At 48.7% G+C, this 15688-nt stretch overlaps 1 protein-coding gene across 1 annotated transcript in view; it reads right to left on the bottom strand.

The window, feature by feature from the left end:
- Positions 1 to 10562: 10562 nt before the first annotated feature.
- Positions 10563 to 15688, bottom strand: part of LOC126539977 (dual oxidase maturation factor 2-like) — a 449790-nt gene continuing 444664 nt past the window's right edge. Inside the window, exon 9 of the mRNA XM_050186802.3 lies at positions 10563 to 12231. Coding sequence (XP_050042759.1) covers positions 12162 to 12231 — 70 coding nt within the window. The 3' untranslated portion in view covers positions 10563 to 12161. The remainder of the gene's footprint in view (positions 12232 to 15688) is intronic.

Below are 15688 nucleotides of genomic sequence, written 5' to 3'. Positions count from 1 at the left end.
ATAACTACCGATAGCACACCACTTCACTACCGAACCGGCCCTTATCATGGCGCCGACTCCTGCCGGAACACAGTTTTGACCGAATCACGTTAACTTTACTGCAGCCCCGGTTTCGCATTTCCCGGGAGTGGGAAGAACGCGAAACCTACTTTATTTTTAAATTTCGCTCATTAGCAGCCGGCATCCATAAGAATCCGGGAAGTCGATCTTGCATCAAACAAGTAACGTAAGGGGGAAGCTGTTCTAGAGGAGCATGTAGCACCCTCAAACCATAACTATATTGGGACTATGACTGCTGGAGAAGACCGTAGTCGTAAAGAGTTTTCAATCGTTTTCCATACCCAGGAATTTTGGACAGCACCACTTAGGTATTCTGTGGAACTTCACGGCAATACACTAGCCTAATGAATTGGTACAACTTATATTTAGGTATATTTTCAAACCTCAGTCTAATATCAAACGGTTTCAGCTAACAGCGCTGAGAGGGTACCCTCTTCTAAGAAAATACGTATTTACGATACCTAGGCATAACATTCGTGCTGCGTTAAAGCAGTGCTTTGGTCAAGGATGAGCGATGCAGTCACACGACAGGAGCAAAACTAGGGATGGTAATAGCGGTGAAGGATTAACCGATTAAGTGTATCCCGCAAAACGATTAAGCTTCAGCGATGTGCACCTTTCATTTAATTGATTTAATCGATTATACCTGTTCGACCAATCGTTTTTGACAGTTCGACAGCAGCGGCACGAAAATTTTTAAATCTCACTGAAGTGAGATTGTGAGATCTCACTGAAGTGGCGGCGCACGAGCAGTGACTGTGCGGTTGTGGTAGAGCGACTTCCGACTGTTCTTCCGAACCCCGCGTGATGCTGTGCCGAGCACTTCCCGTCTCTTCCCCCACAGCGCGAACGCCACCACGCCGCCCGAGGCTTGAAATGCCCTCGATATTCAAGGCATACTATACCAACCCAGTCGTTGATTGTCGTGCCACTCCCGGTCCATTAAACACGTGGCACAACATGCGCTCCGGTTTGGAGCACGTATGTTGACATGGCGATGGAGTTCATCTCGATTCCAGCAAATTTATACGCTGGTTGCGTGGCCATTCAAAGAAGCTGTCGGTTTCACCCAAACATACCAACCAACTGACACTCGTTCGCTCCGTAGAAAAGGGCATGTGGTTTACAATCCTAAGCCAGCAATTTCCTCTTACCCTGTGTATGGGCGTCTTGTGCTGGAGTTTGAGGTATAGTAGCGGTGCCTGGTGGCGGCGCGCGCGAGACGTTATCTGTGTAGTACCGGCTTGGGTAGTATATTGAGCCCTGGCTGTGGCGAAGCCTGAAATTTGCGTCGATTCAGACATTTATCTGCCCTGTTGCGAGTGCAAAAAGGCTCGTCACTTCTCACAGATCGCGCCGACCACGCTGCGAGCTAGCCGCAGCCTATAGTTTAACGAAAACGGACTCTCCGTGAGACGTAATGCTGGAATCAGAAGGAATCGGCAACGCCGATCCGGAGAGACCTAGCTCAGCCTAGAAAAAGCGTAGCCGTCGTTACTTCTGCGTCGTGGGCTGACATGAACAAGGAGGCCTGAATCCCAGCATAAGATTCTACGGTTTTCCTTCAAGGTCTCCTGAAGCGTAGCGTCGGGCGCGCTGGACAGCTGCTGTTCGTCGCGCTGGGTAAGCGAAACTTCGCGCCATGCTGACTGCTTCGCCTGTCTTGAAGCTTGCTTGATTATCTGCGTTCTAGAATTCGGTCTTTTGCGCCTACAGTCCCGACGGCAGACCGACATAGGAGCAGGCATGGCTGGTGATTCACGATTCGAGACCCGGCCACAGCGACAATTAACAATTCGACTGGTGCGAAGTGGTGAAGTGATCAGGTGTGTGCAAATGACCATAAATGGTTGGGCTGATTCGGTGACAATACACTACCCTACTACGAGCAGCACAGATTAGAGAGTTAAATGGGCTCATCCTTGACCTCAAGCCAGCACGTTGAGGCAGCGCAGCAAGGTAGTATTGATTGCAGCACATCAATGTTCGAACGCTGTCATTAAAAGCTGCATTAAGCCAGCAGCGCACGAGCGCGCGCGCTGCAGCGCGATTCGCACGTAAGTTACTGCGAGCTGATATGCATTGCATCAGTTATTTATCAGTTGCTAAAGGGACAGATGGCAGCTACTACAGTGCAGGCATAACTACTTGTCTAGCAGCATGCAGTCAACAAAGATTGCAGGAGGCCCGCCGTTTCGCGGCATGTCGAAAGACCGCTGCCGTCGCGGTGCGTACGGTCGTGCGCTCGAGCAGTTCCGTGCTCATGACGTCTGCTTATCGCTGCTGTGAATTCATTTATAGCAAGCATTTCCTCGCGTTTGTGCCCCTGAATCTAGCAGCATGCAAACCTTACCTGAAGTTCAACTTCGGACGCGACTCGCTTCACTTGCGATTGACACCGTGCTAAAGCTTCGCCGCTTATTTCTTGAACGGCGTACACGTATTCGGAGTTTCACAATTTATTATCCCTCGGCTATTGGACAAGAGTTTTCGGGCAATACCCACTTCACCTGTCTGTCACGCGACGTCACGAATACCGCGACAGCTCCCCATCTGATATGTCGTGTGCACACCTATTATGTATGACTCGACCGGAAAAAAGAAAAATAGTTATTTCTGATTCGACGCCTTTTCGCTGTTATCCCTCGGCTATTGGACAAGAGTTTTCAGGCAACACCCACTTCACCTGTCTGTCACGCGACGTCACGAATACCGCGACAGCTCCCCATCTGATATGTCGTGTGCACACCTATTATGTATGACTCGACCGGAAAAAAGAAAAATAGTTATTTCTGATTCGACGCCTTTTCGCTGTTATTCCTCGGCTATTGGACAAGAGTTTTCGGGCAGCACCCACTTCACCTGTCTGTCACGCGACGTCACGAATACCGCGACAGCTCCCCATCTGATATGTCGTGTGCACACCTATTATGTATGACTCGACCGGAAAAAAGAAAAATAGTTATTTCTGATTCGACGCCTTTTCGCTGTTATCCTTCGGCTATTGGACAAGAGTTTTCGGGCAACACCCACTTCACCTGCCTGTCACACGACGTCACAAAACCGGAGAAAATCACCGCTTCAAAGTGACGTGTACGCGCTAAAGATGCATTCATATGCCGAACAAAACTGAATTTTCTTCTGAATATCCGCAGGCTGCCCCATTCCGAAAAGAATAAAAGATGGCTGCCACCGATCGCTCAGGCACTGGCGACTCGCACCTACCGCAGAGCATGGATTAGCGTGTAATAAAAGTTTTTGCGTGGCCGTGTAACGTTTTCCAGCATTTTCGGCAGATTTACGACCTCGCTCTGCCAACTCTTCTTTGCTGAGGATCCGTTTTAGCGTCACTTTTAAGCTTCCGTTACATGTCGCCGCGATTTTCGACCAGCCACCGAAAGATAAGGGAAAGCGGGCCAATCGCAGACGCCGGCACTACAACCTTCATGCGGGTATAGATATTCAGTGCAGTGGCTTGACTCCATCGAATCCCTCTTCACTTGAGTGTGCTCCTTGCCTCTTGTCAGCCAATTAGATAACACAAGAGAGAGAGAGAGAGAGAGAGATGCAAATGAGAGAAAGGCAGGGAGGTTAACCAGACTTAAAACCTCCGGTTTGCTACCCTGCACTAGGGGAAGGGAAAGGGGAAGTAAAGACGGAAAGAAGAGCGTGACAAAAATAAGAGCGTGAGAAAAAAAATTTGAAAAGGAATGAAATGGGGTCATTATAGTCTTTCTAATAGGCCACTGTCACGTAGAAAAGTCAACAAAGCCTTGACCGCCTTTTGCTGCGACGACAGTTAACGTCGGCATTCCAAAACTGACTGTTCTGAAAGTGGCCTGTCGTCAAGGCGTGCCAACGTGGTCGCTAGTGACAGCCGGTGCGCGCTGTATTGAGGACAGTGGCAGAGCACGTGTTCGATGGTCTCCTCGCCGCCGTAGTGTCTGCAAGCCGCGCTGTCGTCCATACGGACTCGGAAGGCGAAGGATCTTATGTAGGCGACACCAAGCCACAGTCGGCAAAGTACTGCTGTTTCTAGTCGAGAGATTCCAGATGGGGGTCGAAGTCGAAGGGATGGGTCCAGTCGGTGTAGACGTGTATGCTTTAAGCTTGGTGTGTTCCATAAAGTTTTGATTGCTTCATTTGCAAGCACACGAATTTTCGTTGCAGCGTCTGTTCTTGAGAATGGAATGGAGTCTTGCAAGCCCTCCTCATGTGCAGATCGTGCTGCTGCGTCGGCAAGTTCATTGCCCATTATGCCACAGTGGCTTGGAATCCACTGCAACGTGATGTCGTGTCCTTGCTCGACGAGGTGCTGAAGCAGCAGTCTGATTTCTAGAACTAGTTGTTCGTGGGGTCCTCGGCGTAAGGCAGAAACCAGACAATGAAGTGCAGCCTTGGAGTCAGTGAACACGCTCCATTTCTTGGGTATTTCTTCAGAAATTACACGAAGTGCACAACGAATAGCAGCAAGCTCCGCGGCAGTCGATGTAGTCTGGTGAGAGAGTCGAATCTTTATGGTGGAAGGTTTTGCAGGAAAGATCACCGATCCTGCAGACCCATTCATCGTGGTTGAAGCGTCAGTATACAGATGATGATGATCGTTGTACGTCTCGTACAGCAAGAGCAGTGAAAGCTGCTTGAGTGCTGGAGACGAGAGTTGGGCTTTTGTTCGTATGCCTGGTACGATAAGTCGAACCTTTGCTTGAGCCAAGCACCATGGTGGAAACGGAACTTTCGCTGGAGCTGTATAACCTGATGGAAGGTATGCACGATAGGGCAGGACAGTTTCACAAAAGGAAGCACGTGGTCGATCCTCTGGGAGTGTGGCTAGATGATGGGCAGGGGCTCGAGCAAGGTGTCTTACGTGTGCTCTGAGTGTTTCCATGACTATATGGGTCTTGGCTGGGAAATCGTGTGCAATCGCAATGGTTTCAGCCGTTGACGAACACCGCGGCAATCCAAGACACACTCTAAGCGCCTGGGCCTGGACGCTTTCGAGTGTACGGATATTACTTCTGCAGGTGTTGGTCAGCACAGGCAAGCTGTATCGCAAATACCCAAGAAAGAGCGTCCTGTACAGTTGCATCATTGCATGTCCTGAAGTACCCCAGACATTTCCTCCAAGAAACTTAAACACATTAGAGATATCCGTCAGGCGCTTCTTTAGGTAGGCCACATGAGGACTCCAGCAGAGGTCGCGATCAATGATTACTCCTAAGAATCGGTGCGTCCTGACATAAGGAATGTTTTGACCGTCGATAGAGACATCGTATGATCTCATTGGCTTCCGGCTAAACGCGACCAATGCGCATTTTTCTGGCGAGATCTTAAGGCCTTGTTCATTTAAGTAGGCCGATGTTGACGTGGCAGCTTTTTGAAGCCTGGCGCGTACTTGCGGCCGTGTCACACCAGATGCCCACACGCAGATGTCATCGGCATACATTGAAATTTTAACTGTGTTCGGAAGTCGTTCCACGAGACCAATGAGTACAAGGTTGAAAAGCGTGGGACTCAAGACACCACCTTGTGGAACTCCATGGTGCGTATAATATTGCGAGGTTGGGCCAGCTTCAGAGTTAAGAAATAGAGACCGCCTATGTAACTAACTGCGAGTCCAACGATATAATGGACCGCCTAGGCCCACCGATTCCAATGCTTCAAGTATGGCGTCATGAAGAACGTTGTCGTAGGCTCCCTTTATATCTAAGAACATTGCGACAGATAACCTCTTACACGTCTTTTGGTGTTGAACATAGGTTACCAGATCGATAACGTTGTCGATAGAACATCGGTGACGTCGAAAACCAGCCATGGCGTCCGGGTAGATTTCGTAATGTTCAAGATACCACTCAAGTCTGGCGAGGATCATTCGCTCCATGACCTTCCCAACGCAACTTGCCAGCGCAATTGGTCGGTATGAAGTAATCTCTAAGGGAGACTTGCCAGGCTTAAGAAGCGGTACCAGGCGGCTGAGCTTCCAATCTTGAGGAACTTTGCCCTCTTGCCAGGACTCGTTATGGATATGAAGGAGTGCACTTCGTGCCCGTTCAACAAGGTGACATAGCATGGGGTAAGATATGTGATCCGGACCAGGCGACGACGACCGATTACATAGGGCGAGCGCCGCGTCAAGCTCTTGCGTCGTGAAAGGCAGATCCATGCGTGAATCGCGTGAATCTGGAATACTGTTCAATTTAAGCGAACCTGTGCGAGTTGGCTGGCCCGCAATCATAGCACAGAAGTCTTCCGCCACATCAATGTCTTGTCGGCGCTGGAATAGTGCTAGGGCCTTAAACGGGAAACGCTGTTCCGGAACAGAACGTAGACCTCGCACAGTTCTCCATATTTGAGATAGCGGTTTGCGTGGATCTAGCGACGCACAAAATTTCGACCAACGCTGAGACTCAAGTTTATCCATGCGGCGTTGTATCTTCTTTTGCATTCGCCTGGCTGTTCTGAGATCCTGAATTGACTTAGTGCGTCGATATCTCCTTTCGGCACGACGGCGAATCGCACGAAGCCGCTCCAATTCCAGGTCGAATTCAGAATACCTTGGAGAACACGTAAGTGTGCGCGTGGCCGTCTGTGCCGTTTTCTTAATAGCTTGTTGAAGTCCACAAGAGAGGCCTTTGTGACAAGCGTCCTCAATCTGGGATTTCAAGACAGACCAATCTATTCTTCGTATCGTGGTGAACGTATACGTGTTGGACATTCCCTTGATCTTGAGGTAAGTGGGGATGTGGTCACTTCCGTGCGTTTCAATGTCCAAAAACCACTTAACATGTGTGGCGAGGCGGTGGGAGACGAAAGTCAAATCGAGGCAGCTGCTGTACGTTATTCCCCGCAGAAATGTTGGACTCGCGTCATTCAGCAGGTAGAGACCATTGTTGGAAGCTAATGAAGCTAGTCGTCTTCCCGTCGCGTTAACCTTTGAGCTTCCCCAAATGGTATGGTGAGCGTTGAAATCCCCGGTGATAATCCATGGACCAGGTTGTGTTTTCAAGATGTCTTCTAGTCTTTTGGTGTCAAATCGACTTGATGGAGACAGATACACCCCCAAGAGTGCAAAGGTGACTTTCCTATTTTTAACAGTCATGCACACATACTGATCGTCGTCATGATGTTGCACCGGTTGGACGACGTAAGTGAGTTCACGGCGAATAAACACGACCACCTTGCTACTTTTGATGTCGCTTGATGAGAATATTGTCTCGTAGCCGGATAGTCTCATTGGATGGGATAATCTTGGTTCACAGATGACAATGATTGGAAAGCGGTTAGTGAGAACAAATTGACGAAAATCGGCGATGGGAGATCTTAGACCTCTCGCGTTCCACTGAAGGATCGACGCTTCTCTGACCTCCTTACGAAATGACTTGTGATTGTCAGTCATGGCTTCACTCAAGGCTTGCTAGGACGGGGCTCAGCGCGTCGAGCACTTGTAGTCCACTACGAGCAGATGGAGTGTCAATGCTTGTTAGCATGGCCCTGATGACATTCACAATGGATCGCAGCACCGGGATCATTTGGCAGTCGACTGTTGAAGCCTCACCGACAGAAGCGGGCTTCGATGGGAGCATCAAGCGTGGAGGCTCCTTAGAAGACTGAGAGCTTGCAAGCGCCGGCCACTCTTCCACGGGGGCAGCATTTCCCGTCTGAGGCCTCCTTGTGCTCTCGGGCGTTCTATATGAAGATGATGGCGTTGGCGCAAGCGGCGCACGAGCTCCACCCTGTCTTGAGCGTTTCCGTCGATGACGACGTCGACGCCGGATCTTTTCTGAGGCTTCTCTATGGGTTGAGTTATCCCTCACCATTTGCTTCAGAACTTCGAACTCTTTTTTGATTCTTGGGCATTCTTTAGACGTCGCTGCATGGGTGCCTTCACAGTTGCCACACCTAAAGTTTGTGGCACGGCAGACATCTACCGTGTGTGACTCCAAGCACCGGGGGCATATTGGGGAGTTTGCGCAGGCGCCCTTAACATGTCCGATCTTAAAGCACTTGTGGCATTGAAGCGGCTTTGGGATAAACCGTCGTACGACATGTCGGAAGTGACCGACCTTTACGTGCGAAGGGATGGAATCCCCCTTGAACACAATCTTCACACAACGGCTGTTGCCAAGTCGGCATACGTGCGTGATGACCATTCCTTCGTATGCCGGTTTGATCAGAATTGGCAGGTCCGAGTTCGAAATAGCCAAGTCAACATCGTAGATCACACCTGCAGTGCAGGCCCCATCCATAGGTATGACCGATCGTACTTTTATGTTGCCCAAATCTGTTATCTGTCGTAGCGTCTCCAGCGTGGTTCCACGGGTTGTGTCGACAGCTAGAACAGTCTTTCGTGTGTTCAGCCGGACTTCCTTGATTTCGTTTGGCGCCTTTCCCTCAAGAAAAACAGAGAGAGCTTGCCTGTTCAATACTCGAAGGTTGACAGAAGAATCCACTGGCATGAAGAGGATGGTGTGCGGCCAGCGTTCACTACCTGCCTGCATGGTTGACGTACTCGCTGGTGACGACGCCTTGATAAGCCTCCTTTTAGCCCTTCGGCTCCTCACCGACACGAAGCTGTCATCAGATGAGTTGTCACCTGTGATTGAGTAGACCTCTGTGTCTTCGCTGGTGCTGGACCTGGTGCCTCGTTTCCTTGAGGAACTTGTTAATGTAGTGATGTTGCCAGACGGGCCGGCAATAGGCTCTGCATCCATGGCCACAGGAGTAGGAGTCTCTCTTGAGCGGTCACTGGTGGTTGACCAGGTGCCTTGACTCATAGAAGAGATTGCCGTTGCAGACTTCTGGCAGCACGGGCCTGCGGAACGTTCCGCGTCCATCGCCTCAAGCCAGGACGCGGAAAATGCCCCCGAGACTGATGAAAATTTGACGAAAACTGGCTAGCTGGGACAGATGCGTTCTAGCACTGAGTAACTTCGTCTTCCTTCCTAGATAACACAAGCCGCTCAGTGTAGGCACTGTTATTAGTTTTTCAAGAAAACAAAAGTGACCTCCTATGAAAGAGGAGAGCGTTTGGTTGGTCTGTGGAGACAACCCTGCGGTTGACGGCCCGTTGCTGGCGTCGGCAGTTACGCAAATTTGACGTCAGGAGATTGGAATAAAAACATATTGGAATAGTTTTAGGTTATCGGGACGCTGGGGCGCTATAACGTAAAGCTATTCCAAACTTTTCTATTCCAATTCTGCAATAATCCCTCCGCCATTGGCCAACAACTTTTTTTAGCCGCCCCCACTTCGCCTGTCTGTCACGCGACGTCACGAAAACCGCGGTAACTCCCCATCTGATATGATGTGAACACATTGATTATGCATGACTGCAAAGACCAAAAGAAAAATAGTTATTTCCGATTCGACGCCTTTTCGCCATTAGACCTCAGCTATTGGTCAAAAGGTTTCGGGCTGCACCCACTTCACCTGCCTCTCACGTGACGTGACAAAACCGCGAAAGCTTACTGCGTCAAAGTGACGTGTACGCGTTAAAAATGCATTAATAACCCGAACAAAACTGAATTTTTCTCTGAATAGCCGCAGGCTGTCCCGTTCCGAAATGAATAAAAGATGGCTGCCACCGATCGCTCAGGCACTGACTACTCGCACGTGCCGGAGAGCATGGGTTTATTTGCGTGCAATAATGCTTTTTGCGTGGCTGTGTAACGTTTTCAAGCACTTTGGGAATGTTTACGACCTCGCTCAGTCAACTTTTCTTTGCTGATGATCCTTTTTAGCGGCATTCTTAACCTTCCGTTGCATGCCGCCGCGATTGTCGACCAGCCACCGTAGGCTAAGTAAGGAAAAGCGGACCAATCGCAGACGCCGCATCACCCTCTTCATCCGGTTATCGATTTTAAGTGCACTGGCTCGGCCCCAATGAATCCCTCTCCACTTGAGCCGTGCTCCTCGCCTCTTATCAGCCAATTAGATAAGGCAAGCCGCTCAGTGTAGGCAATGTTATTCGTTTTTAAAGCAAATAAATGTCACCTCCTATAAAAGAGGAAAGCATTTCATTGGTATCTTTAAACAACTTGGCGGGTCACCGCCCTATGCTTGTGTAGGTGGTTGCGCAAGTTTGACGTCAGGAGATTGGAATAAAAAAAAATTTTGGAATAGTTTTACGTTATAGGGCCCCTGGTAGCAGCACTCTTTCTGGAAGATATTCATTGTCCGTAGGTGGTCACATTTTTGTAGGGCTTTAGATTAGCAACTTAGAATTTATAAATAAACGAATAAAGGCCACACTGGTTGTTCGAGTGCCAGCATGGTTATTGGCTTGGCGTGGCAGTTGACAACGCAGCAAGGGCAGAACACTACCTTGGGCCCTTCTAACCTCCAAGTGTGAGCCTTACTTTGTTCTCGACGCCAAGGCCCATAGCCATCGGTCAGTCGTTTCTTAAGCGGGTACAGCGCTTAAAAACAGGTACAACACGTTTCGCCTTGCACCACAATTGCATATTTTCAGCAGTTGCCAGCCCCAAGAAGGAAGCAAAACAGTGAGTTGCGTTTTTTATTTCATTTTTATCACAAAGCTTCAAAACACGAGTGCGCACTTGAAGTAGCCGATTTTTCAGCTATTTTGCGCATGCGCCGGAAGAGACTTCCCTACATCTGATGGACCAGCCACAGAGCTCGGCGTGACACGTGTCCCCAGCCCGACTAGAGTATCACCACATCTGGAGTCGCTTCTGCTTGCGTCGGCACCGTTCAAGCCCAGGCCCCGGGAGGCCGCTGTGCACAAACGCCGTCGCCTACGACCAACGAGCAGCGTCGACCTTGACAATTAACGAGTGCGCGTGATTAAGCGCACTGAATGTGTTGAGCCTTCACGAGGCTGTTATCCAGCACTACAGAGCAGACATAGTGCCGACAGCTTCGGCAATGCTTGGCGAAAGAAAGCGAACATTAGCAATAAAAACTGCTTGCAACTGCTACGGCCGCGAATATTGCATCTATACGGTGTGAAAATATCAAATTTACCATGCTTGCATTCCTCCACCTTTAGATAAGAAATTAACGCATTTGAGCAGTCTGTGGTAGAATCCGTGCCGATGACTAAGGAGTCAAGCGCATCACGTATGATTGGAATAAACTTAGGAAAATTTTCTTTTTGCATTCAGCGAGTAATTGATTTCACATAACCTGCATGCTGTATGGCTTTCAGTTCGACCATTTTATGCATAGAAAAACGTAAAGGCTAATAGGTGCTAGTTGCAATGCCAATATCAGTATTTAAAGCAGAAATGGCCGCTGCTCGTCCGCGTTCCTAACCCTTAGAACACGACTCTCAGAAATGAAAACCACTGGCGCATGCCACTGGCAGTGCAAGAAATACATACTTAACAAAATTAAAAAGCTTGCTTGTGCTACTTGAGTTGCATCAAATGTCTTTCGAGTGTCATACTTCACACACAATTTTTGAGTATTAAAGTAAGCACTCGCTCGTTTCTACGTCTATAATGGGCCGTCTATCACATCCCGCCGTTTTTTTTTTGCTTCTCGCATGACTAGTGTGCCATCAATTTGTTACCTGCAATGATACTTGAAACGCTATTGTGGTGTAGAACGCTTGCTTGAGTGGAATGTGCCATGACGAGCGTTCCGCCTTTGTTTTAGTACACAGGCCGCCCAATTCCCCCCCCCCCCCCCAAAAAAAAAACAACAACAACAAAGCGAGAGAAGAAGTTTAAAATTGCTTAAGCGCTCAATCGCTTCTACTTTCTCTAAGGTTTCATTAGACGTTTTGGCGGTGGATAACTCTTACAAACCACCCAGTAACGGTGTGTTCTATTGGCTGGAAGGCTTGAACCCTCGACACTTCTAACAAATGCTTTCAGTTTCTACACGTCTTCACACACACTGGCGCCGAAGATACGAATGTCTCTGAACGTGCTTGCGTTCAGAATGTGGCACGCTCAGAAGCAAACAGCAATAGCTGAGGGCGCAACACAAATCACAGCCCTTCCTCCAAGGGCACGACGACGAAGAACGTCCGGCTTCAAAGAGCGCCGTCCCGCACAGCGGCATTGAGCATGAGAAGTGTCGATGTTGCTCGAGCGTCGGTGACAGGCACGGGAGCCTGCCAGGTCGTCTGGTCACCACATGGCTGCCGACTGGAGGTCGATGTTCACGTCTTTCGATGTCGTCACTGTGAAGCTGGATCGTCTGCAAAACGAAATGCATTCACTCGAGAACATGGGCGAAGCTGAGGCATCTAAATTTCGTGCGACAGTCACGCATACCGACACACACTCGCTAAACAACGTTTTAACACCCTTAAGGGTGTTACAGGGTCTTACAGAGATGTTTTCTTTATTTACACTCTGCATTAAAACCCTTAGCCAAAATCCTCTGAAAGCAATTTTTGTGCGCGACGGTGACAAGTGACAACTCTGAGCGATGAAACGGGCCATCGCGCGAACGAATGACTAGTGCTTGTCGCTCGATCGCTCAATTCTGAAAATCTAGAATTCCTCGCTCGTCGTCCAGAAGTGCTATGAGCGACTAGATAATAGAGCGAAGCAGGAACTGGATGTCACTCAAGTACTAAGTTTTGTCGCACGGAACGAGCAAACAACTAAATTTTGGCACGCGCAAGAATATGAAATTACTGCAAGACCTTCATAAACATTTTATGCAGCTCTTTACTATAAAGCACAACCGCAAATTAATAAAAAGCACACATCACGCCAGTTTCGGTGCGTATATGCTTCCCTCATACATACACTGGGGAAACGTCGCCCAAAGTCGTCGCTCGCGTTGGCTTCGACTTGCCGGCGACGAGTGAACGCAACAGCCACCTCCGTCGTTTCTCTTGCAAGATCGTTTGTATGGGATTTATACTTTTAGCACCCATTTTAATGAAAACCCCCTATTCTAAGGAGCCTGTATATTTCACATAAGGTGTGCCTAAGAGAAAAGAGAGGTGAAACGAGGGGCCCGAGTTTTATTAATCATATCATGAGAAGCCAACAAACAAAGACACCAAAGAAAGCATATGGAAAATTACTTGCACTTACCAATTGATTTAAAGAAACGATAAAGTAATGGCAACGAAAGTGGATAAAAAACAAATGGCGGCAGGTGGGGAACGATCCCACGTCTTCGTATTACGCGTGCGATGTTCTTACCGATTGAGCTACCGCGGCGCGGTTTCCCCATCCATATTTTGGGGTATTTATCTGTTACTACTAGAACTAACCTTGGGAGCGTTAGCCAGCGCCACCACTCACAAATCTTGGCGGCGGATGTGCAACATCTTTTCTGCCGCAAGCGTCACGAGTGCGCGAGCGTTCTGGGTGAAGGCAACTGGGGAATAAACCCGCACAAGGCTAGCTGAAGGCATCATTGTTGCAGGATTCGAGACCCTCGTTATGTAAGAAGTAATTTCCCCTATCTTTTCCTTGGTGTATTTGCTTGTTGGCTTCTTATGATATAAGGTATGCTTGCAAGATTGAATCGACGACTGTTGAGCACATTCATGTACAAGTGTAAATTTGGGCACAAGAACGCGTATACGCATTGAGTGATGCGTCTGTGTGTATTGCATTTTTTTCTAAGATTCTGATGTTACTGGTATGGCGGCCACTCTAAAATGTTACACACTGAGGTACACAGCTTCATGTGTCATTTTATTGATTATCATTAGATTTTGTGCTCACTGGAATGTCATGGTGCAATTAAACACTGCTCAGACAAACTGCACTAGCAAAATGAAGCCACGTGAGTAACTTGCACAATTCTGCAGGAATTTCGCGGTGCCCTCAACAGCGCAACAAAAGCTGGCGGCCCTAAACAAGCTTTCTGGATATATTACAGAAGAGGGACGTGCTTTTACAGGAGCCTCTGATGTACAATGACATCAACATACATATTGCTTCGCGAAGCCGTAAGGAAGACACCGGTGAGCTGAAATTTCCTCCGGAGTCTCCCGCCACCTTTAGAGCTTCACTAAGCTACTCACGCGCTTTCTGAGCAGATCCCCAGACGCTGTTGGGCAGTCTCAGCCTATACGCACATTCAGGGACTGGAGTCGTCAAGACTGTAATTGCTGATGCACTAGCTTGCCCTCTTACGAATGCAGCCTTCAGTTTCCTCGTCTGTTTCTAGAAAACGCACACAGTATTTCATATAACTAGGCTGTGTGCCATAACAAGGACATTTGCAGGCAAAAGATGGCGTACAAGACAGGAATAATTGTAGATCGGTGGGCCAAGCCGACGTCCTGCAGTAGGCTAGCTGAAGTTGGTTTCAGGAAATGCGTTCGAAAATACTTAACATTTGGAAAGCTACTATAGTTAGTCGAATTTCTCGAGATGGTGTAAGCACGGTAGGATATCTTTTGAAGCGGTTCGAGATAGTAATTACACAAGCATTAAAATTGGACTGATTTACTTTTCAACCGATAAGTGATACGACTAAGCCTTACTTGAAGCCTGTCATAAAAATAGTTCATAAATGGTTCTATGTGTGCAAAGCACTGACAGAACTAATTTCTTCAGCATAATCAATTTCTTCGGCACAACAACATTTTTAAAAGTGAAACATGAGCTGCGGAAGAGCGCAGTTATCACTTCTTGGCTGGGACGCATGAGGAACATGAATTCTTACCCCTCATCGTCACACAAGCAAAATGTGAGCGCCATCTCGCTGTGCGGTGGCATGTCGTGCCGACGCCGCGCGTAATTTGATCGCACAAGAGCGTGTCGTACTTGGTTAGTGCGCTGTCCCACATTGATGCGGCACAGAAAGTGTCCCAAATAGAAAGGCTCGGCACGAGACGTAGTGGTAGCTCACTGCTCTAACTAGAGACCACAAGGAAGTGGCAGCAAACAGGAGAACACACGAGCAAGCAAACCCGTGAGGATGAGCGCGTAGCGGCAGATTTTTTGACGAGTACCCCAGTAAAATCTGTGTCATGCAAAAAGTGTATCTGCACATGAATGCGTAATTTGCGAAGACACTTATTCGTTATCATAGTGTAAATGCAGATGATTGCTAGCTTTTAAGCGATAAAGAAACAATTAAAAAAGAAGGTCGTAGTTTCCCCTGAAAGGCGAAGCACGGATTGCGATAGCAAATCAGCAGAGCTATACGAAGTAAGGATAGCAGATTTAGTGACCGTACAATCTTGTTAACATTCGCTTACTAAATCAACACTCACGGTTTCACGCACAAGTAAACATGAAGACATGTCGTTCGATGACCGCGGAAACTCGCTTTGAAATTGCTGGAGTGAAGAATCGCCTCAGCAGTAGCGAGCGAATTGACTTTCGTGCATCTCTCGCTTCAACGCAAACGAAACGTCGAAAGCACAGCGCATGCGAAGCTATCGGCACAACGCGCACTCAGGAAACATTGCACATTTCTTTGAAGATAAGGCCCGCGCGGGCACGCACTTTGGCCACGTCGCAGATCGCTTTCAAGATACGGCGCCCGCACGGCCGCGCCGTAAGCAGCAGCCGCCGGAGAAGAACGCCCCTCCTCTCTCTCCTCACTCCCGTGCCTTGCGCGCGACAGAAGAGGCGCGCTTCAGCCCCACCTTCCTCGCTCACGCGCTCGAGATTGAGCCGCGTTCGCGGATTCACCATGGCACGCTTCGAAAATAGAGCATACTGCGCGC

The sequence above is a fragment of the Dermacentor andersoni genome, chromosome 2 (assembly GCF_023375885.2).
Source record: "Dermacentor andersoni chromosome 2, qqDerAnde1_hic_scaffold, whole genome shotgun sequence".
In the NCBI taxonomy this organism is placed as follows: Eukaryota; Metazoa; Arthropoda; class Arachnida; order Ixodida; family Ixodidae; genus Dermacentor; species Dermacentor andersoni.
Note: the sequence above shows the minus strand (reverse complement) of the source record. Positions and strands in the feature narration are given on the sequence as shown.